The 6,000-nt window shown below is 42.6% G+C and overlaps 2 protein-coding genes and 1 long non-coding RNA gene across 3 annotated transcripts in view; 2 read left to right on the forward strand and 1 right to left on the reverse strand.

The window, feature by feature from the left end:
* LOC137415897 (uncharacterized) overlaps nucleotides 1–5,554 on the reverse strand; it is a 28,023-nt gene extending 22,469 nt beyond the window's left edge. The window contains exon 1 of the long non-coding RNA XR_010982151.2: nucleotides 5,416–5,554. This is a non-coding gene — a long non-coding RNA (uncharacterized LOC137415897). The remainder of the gene's footprint in view (nucleotides 1–5,415) is intronic.
* The window catches only part of LOC144892888 (uncharacterized), a 194,833-nt gene that overhangs the window by 156,993 nt on the left and 31,840 nt on the right, over nucleotides 1–6,000 (forward strand). The window lies entirely within an intron of this gene.
* LOC137415896 (homeobox protein Hox-C4) overlaps nucleotides 5,725–6,000 on the forward strand; it is a 1,630-nt gene continuing 1,354 nt past the window's right edge. The window contains exon 1 of the mRNA XM_068101420.2: nucleotides 5,725–6,000. This exon is cut by the window's right edge and continues 130 nt beyond it. Coding sequence (XP_067957521.2) covers nucleotides 5,725–6,000 — 276 coding nt within the window.

Consider the following 6,000-nt stretch of genomic DNA (forward strand, 5'->3'; position numbering starts at 1 on the left):
ACTGTACGAGTGAACGTATGGATTATCAGTAATGAGTGGGGAAAATGTGTACTGTACGTGTGAACGTATGGATTAGCAGTGATGAGTGGGAAAATCTGTACTGTATGTATGAATGTATGTATTAGCAGTAATGAGCGGGGAAATCTGAACTGTACGAGTGAACGTATGGATTGGCAGTATTGAGTGGGAAATCTATACTGTATGAGTGAAGTATGGATTATCAGTAATGAGTGGGGAAAATGTGTACTGTACGTGTGAACGTATGGATTAGCAGTAATGAGCGGGGAAATCTGAACTGTACGAGTGAACGTATGGATTGGCAGTAATGAGCGGGGAAATCTTACTGTTCGAGTGAACGTATGGATTGGCAGTGATTAGTGGGAAAATCTGTGCTGTACGTGTGAATGTATGGATTAGCAGTAATGAGCTGGGAAATCTGTATTGTACGCGTGAACGTATCGATTAGCAGTAATGAGTGGGAAAATCTGTACTGCACGAGTGAACGTATGGATTAGCAGTAATGAGCGGGGAAATCTTACTGTTCGAGTGAACGTATGGATTAGCAGTAATGAGCTGGGAAATCTGTACTGTACGTGTGAACGTATCGATTAGCAGTAATGAGTGGGAAAATCTGTACTGCACGAGTGAACGTATGGATTAGCAGTAATGAGCGGGGAAATCTTACTGTTCGAGTGAACGTATGGATTGGCAGTATTGAGTGGGAAATCTATACTGTATGAGTGAAGTATGGATTATCAGTAATGAGCTGGGAAATCTGTATTGTACGCGTGAACGTATCGATTAGCAGTAATGAGTGGGAAAATCTGTACTGCACGAGTGAACGTATGGATTAGCAGTATTGAGTGGGAAAATCTGTACTGTACACGTGAACGTATGGATTGGCAGAAATGATTTGGGAAATCTGTACTGTACGTGTGAACGTATGGATTGGCAGTAATGAGTGGGAAAAGTATGTACTGTACATGTGAATGTATGGATTATCAGTAATGAGTGGGGAAATCTATGCTGTACGAGTGAACGTTTCCCACTCATCATCAGCAATGAGTGGGAAAAATCTGCACTATACGTGTGAACGAATGGATTAGCAGTAATGAGTGGGGAAATCTGTACTGTTTGTGAAAAGTGTGAATTAGCAGTAATGAGCGGGAAGATCTGCACTGTACATGTGAACGTATGGATTAGCAGTAATGAGTGGGAAAAATCTGTACTGTGCGTGTGAACGTATGGATTAGCAGTAATGAGTGGGAAAAGTCTGTACTGTACATGTGAATGTATGGATTATCAGTAATGAGTGGGGAAAATGTGTACTGTACGTGTGAACGAATGGATTAGCAGTAATGAGTGGGGAAATCTGTACTGCATGTGTAAAGTGTGAATTAGCAGTAATGAGCGGGAAAATCTGCACTGTACATGTGAACGTATGGATTGGCAGTAATGAGTGGGAAAAATCTGTACTGTGCGTGTGAACGTATGGATTAGCAGTAATGAGCGGGAAAATCTGCACTGTACATGTGAACGTATGGATTAGCAGTAATGAGCGGGAAAATCTGCACTGTACATGTGAACGTATGGATTGGCAGTAATGAGTGGGAAAATCTATGCTGTACGAGTGAACGTTTCCCACTCATCATCAGCAATGAGTGGGAAAAATCTGCACTATACGTGTGAACGAATGGATTAGCAGTAATGAGTGGGGAAATCTGTACTGTGCGTGTGAACGTATGGATTAGCAGTAATGAGTGGGAAAAATCTGTACTGTGCGTGTGAACGTATGGATTAGCAGTAATGAGTGGGAAAAGTCTGTACTGTACATGTGAATGTATGGATTATCAGTAATGAGTGGGGAAAATGTGTACTGTACGTGTGAACGAATGGATTAGCAGTAATGAGTGGGGAAATCTGTACTGTATGTGTAAAGTGTGAATTAGCAGTAATGAGCGGGAAAATCTGCACTGTACATGTGAACGTATGGATTAGCAGTAATGAGTGGGAAAAATCTGTACTGTGCGTGTGAACGTATGGATTAGCAGTAATGAGTGGGGAAAATCTGTACTGTACGTGTGAATGTATGGATTAGCAGTATTGAGTGGGAAAATCTGCACTGTACATGTGAACGTATGGATTGGCAGTAATGAGTGGGGAAAATCTGTACTGTACGTGTGAATGTATGGATTAGCAGTATTGAGTGGGAAAATCTGTACCGGTACTGTACACGTGAACGTATGGATTAGCAGCATTGAGTGGGGAAATCTCTACTGTACGGGTGAACGTATATGGATTGGCATTAATGAGCAGGGAAATCTGCAATGTACGTGTGAACGTATGGATTGGCAGTAATGAGCGGGAAATCTGTACCGGTACTGTACACGTGAACGTATGGATTAGCAGTATTGAGTGGGGAAATCTCTACTGTACGGGTGAACATATATGGATTGACATTAATGAGCAGGGAAATCTGTACTGTACGTGTGAACGTATGGATTGGCAGTAATGAGCGGGAAATCTGTACCGGTACTGTACACGTGAACGTATGGATTAGCAGTATTGAGTGGGGAAATCTCTACTGTACGGGTGAACGTATATGGATTGGCATTAATGAGCAGGGAAATCTGCAATGTACGTGTGAACGTATGGATTGGCAGTAATGAGCGGGAAATCTGTACCGGTACTGTACACGTGAACGTATGGATTAGCAGTATTGAGTGGGGAAATCTCTACTGTACGGGTGAACATATATGGATTGGCATTAATGAGCAGGGAAATCTGCAATGTACGTGTGAACGTATGGATTGGCAGTAATGAGCGGGAAATCTGTACCGGTACTGTACACGTGAACGTATGGATTAGCAGTATTGAGTGGGGAAATCTCTATTGTACGGGTGAACGTATATGGATTGACATTAATGAGCAGGGAAATCTGTACTGTACGTGTGAACGTATGGATTGGCAGTAATGAGCGGGAAATCTGTACCGGTACTGTACACGTGAACGTATGGATTAGCAGTATTGAGTGGGGAAATCTCTACTGTACGGGTGAACATATATGGATTGACATTAATGAGCAGGGAAATCTGTACTGTACGTGTGAACGTATGGATTGGCAGTAAGGATGTTCCAGGTACAGTTATGTAATATCCCTCGTTTACCCCATCTTGAGTGTTACTATTTTTGTAGGGTCGTTGTTGGTATCACAAGAACAGAGCCTGGAACACGGAATGATGATACGTATCGAGGTGAGGGAATGAAACACTTACCTGTGAACTCTCATGGACTTCGTCATTTTAAATGTGCTTCTGCTTCGCATTTATCGCGCCATTGATGTTGGTTCCTGAACATCGGGGTCGAGCTCGGCCACAAACGCGGTCATATAGCATATGGTGTGTGTATGTGTTTATGTGTGTTTGTGTGTGTGTGTGTGTGTGTGTTTATATGTGTGTTTATATGTGTGTTTGTGTGTGTATGTGTGTGTATATGTGTTTGTGTGTGTTTATATGTGTGTGTATGTGTGTTTATATGTGTATGTGTATGTGTGTTTATGTTTATGTGTGTTTATGTGTGTTTATGTGTATGTGTGTTTATGTGTATGTGTGTTTATATGTGTGTTTATATGTGTGTGTATGTGTGTGTTTATGTGTGTTTGTGTGTGTATGTGTATGTGTGTTTATGTGTATGTGTGTTTATATGTGTTTATATGTGTGTTTATGTGTGTTTGTGTGTGTGTGTGTATGTGTGTTTATGTGTTTGTGTGTGTTTATATGTGTGTTTATATGTGTGTTTATGTGTGTTTGTGTGTATATGTGTGTGTATATGTGTTTGTGTGTGTTTATATGTGTGTGTATGTGTGTTTATGTGTGTGTATGTGTATGTGTGTTTATGTGTATGTGTGTTTATGTGTGTTTATATGTGTGTGTATGTGTGTTTATGTGTGTGTATGTGTATGTGTGTTTATGTGTATGTGTGTTTATGTGTGTTTGTGTGTTTATGTGTATGTGTTTATGTGTTTGTTTGTGTTTATGTGTATGTGTATGTGTGTGTGTTTATGTGTATGTGTGTGTGTTTATGTGTATGTGTATGTGTGTTTATGTGTATGTTTATGTGTGTATGTGTGTGTATATATGTGTGTGTATATATGTGTGTATGTGTGTGTATGTGTGTTTATGTGTGTATGTGTATTTGTGTGTTTATGTGTGTGTGTGTGTGTGTTTATGTGTATGTGTGTGTGTGTATATGTGTGTTTATGTGTGTGTGTTTTTGTGTATGTGTGTTTATGTGTATGTGTGTGTGTTTATGTGTGTGTGTGTATATCTGTGTGTGTGTGTGTGTGTACGTGTGTACGTACAGGGTTCTGGTGTCCGTCTTGTTCTGCCCGGCAGAGACCGTTCATCCCCGAAATCGGGTCATGTTCAAAGTGTGCGACGAAAGACCAGAAGAAGACACAACACCATTATTACAAATTAAAACTTGAAAGTCATTAACACGACGTTTCCCGGTTCCATCGTTGGCGAATCATCGTCGCCCCATCCGGTGATTCCGCCATTGTGCGTAAAAATGACGAGTTCGCCTCGACTCGCGGACCGAGTCCTGACCCTGAGAACCGTCACGTCGTGAACAATGCAGGGGACGCTCGGGTAGTTAAAGTGTCCGTTTGACAGTTGATAATTAGACAATGTGTAACAAAGCAGTGTACATAACAAAGCGGCATTGTTGTCCGCCGCGTACATGGCTGTCTATACGTACCCTGTGGACTCGAATTTGTGTATTTATGATGCGTGTGCACAAGTTCGGCTCTATGGAGGTGTTTATCGGCGGCCACATGTCATCGACCATGTTTGTCTGTATAAACCTCCAAGGACATTCCACGGAGGCTGTAGCAAGTATAGAGCAAAGTGCGGACGTGTTTCGTACATAGAAGCACATACGCACTAACGTCACCACGGAATGAAGGACAATAACAACACGGACAAAGCGCATATTGTCGCACTGATAACACTGTACATACAATACTGTGTACAATACTATGGTATCGATCATTGTATCACAAGCACGATGTAGGAACTTTATCCTCAATCATAACACCAACTTTAACCCTTTAATTAACTCCTTCACGCACATTTGGAGACCAAGCTTCAGATGTTGTTGCAAAATGTACAAATACATTTGAAGTGTTTAAAACTACATCAAGAAGCTAACGACTCAAAGTGAAGTTGTTGCATTTATCGGGGTTGTTGTGAAATATTTGTTTAAATCCCTAATTATGATTTTTTTTTAATGTGCTGACGTTTCCTATTTATGATTTGAACGTAACTTTGTGTCTATACATTTACATATTACGTACACACATATCTACGTACATGTTTGAAATTGTCCCAAAGTCCCTGTCGTTCGGTACTATACCTGGTCCGTGCTTGCCCAGCACGATTTATCATTCTTCCCAGCACGGAAGACGCACGTCACAGGCCGTCGTTGTCGCGTCGGACGCCGTCGCACATTCGAATCCAGCACGTTCGTACTGATGTTGCACGTGCACTTCGGGAACATTTGTCATCCTTTGCCGCCTCGTCTCGAGCCGGATCGCGCCGCGCCATTGGTCCTCTGGAGCCACGTGACCAGTCAACTTTGCACTTTTGCCCGTGTAGAGGAGGGCTTTGCTAGCAGAAAACGACAAACGCGAGAAAAATTACTATTTTCCTGCTTGTGAAATTTATGGCCATGAGTTCCTTCTTGATGAACTCGAACTACGTGGATCCCAAGTTTCCTCCGTGCGAAGAGTATTCGCAGAACAGCTACATCCCCGAGCAGAGCCCCGAATATTATGGGGCCCAACAAGGCGCTCCGTCCGGGTTCCCGCCCCAGCGGACCGTGTTCGACAACGGCCTCGAGTTCCGCGACGGACCCGGATACAGCTGCGAGCGCCTGCAATGTCGGAGCCTCGACCGGGGCCCGGAAGAGCCTCGGGGTCCCTTCGCCGATGGACCCGTC

Source organism: Myxine glutinosa, chromosome 7 (assembly GCF_964187855.1).
Source record: "Myxine glutinosa chromosome 7, kmMyxGlut1.1, whole genome shotgun sequence".
Lineage (NCBI taxonomy): Eukaryota > Metazoa > Chordata > Myxini > Myxiniformes > Myxinidae > Myxine > Myxine glutinosa.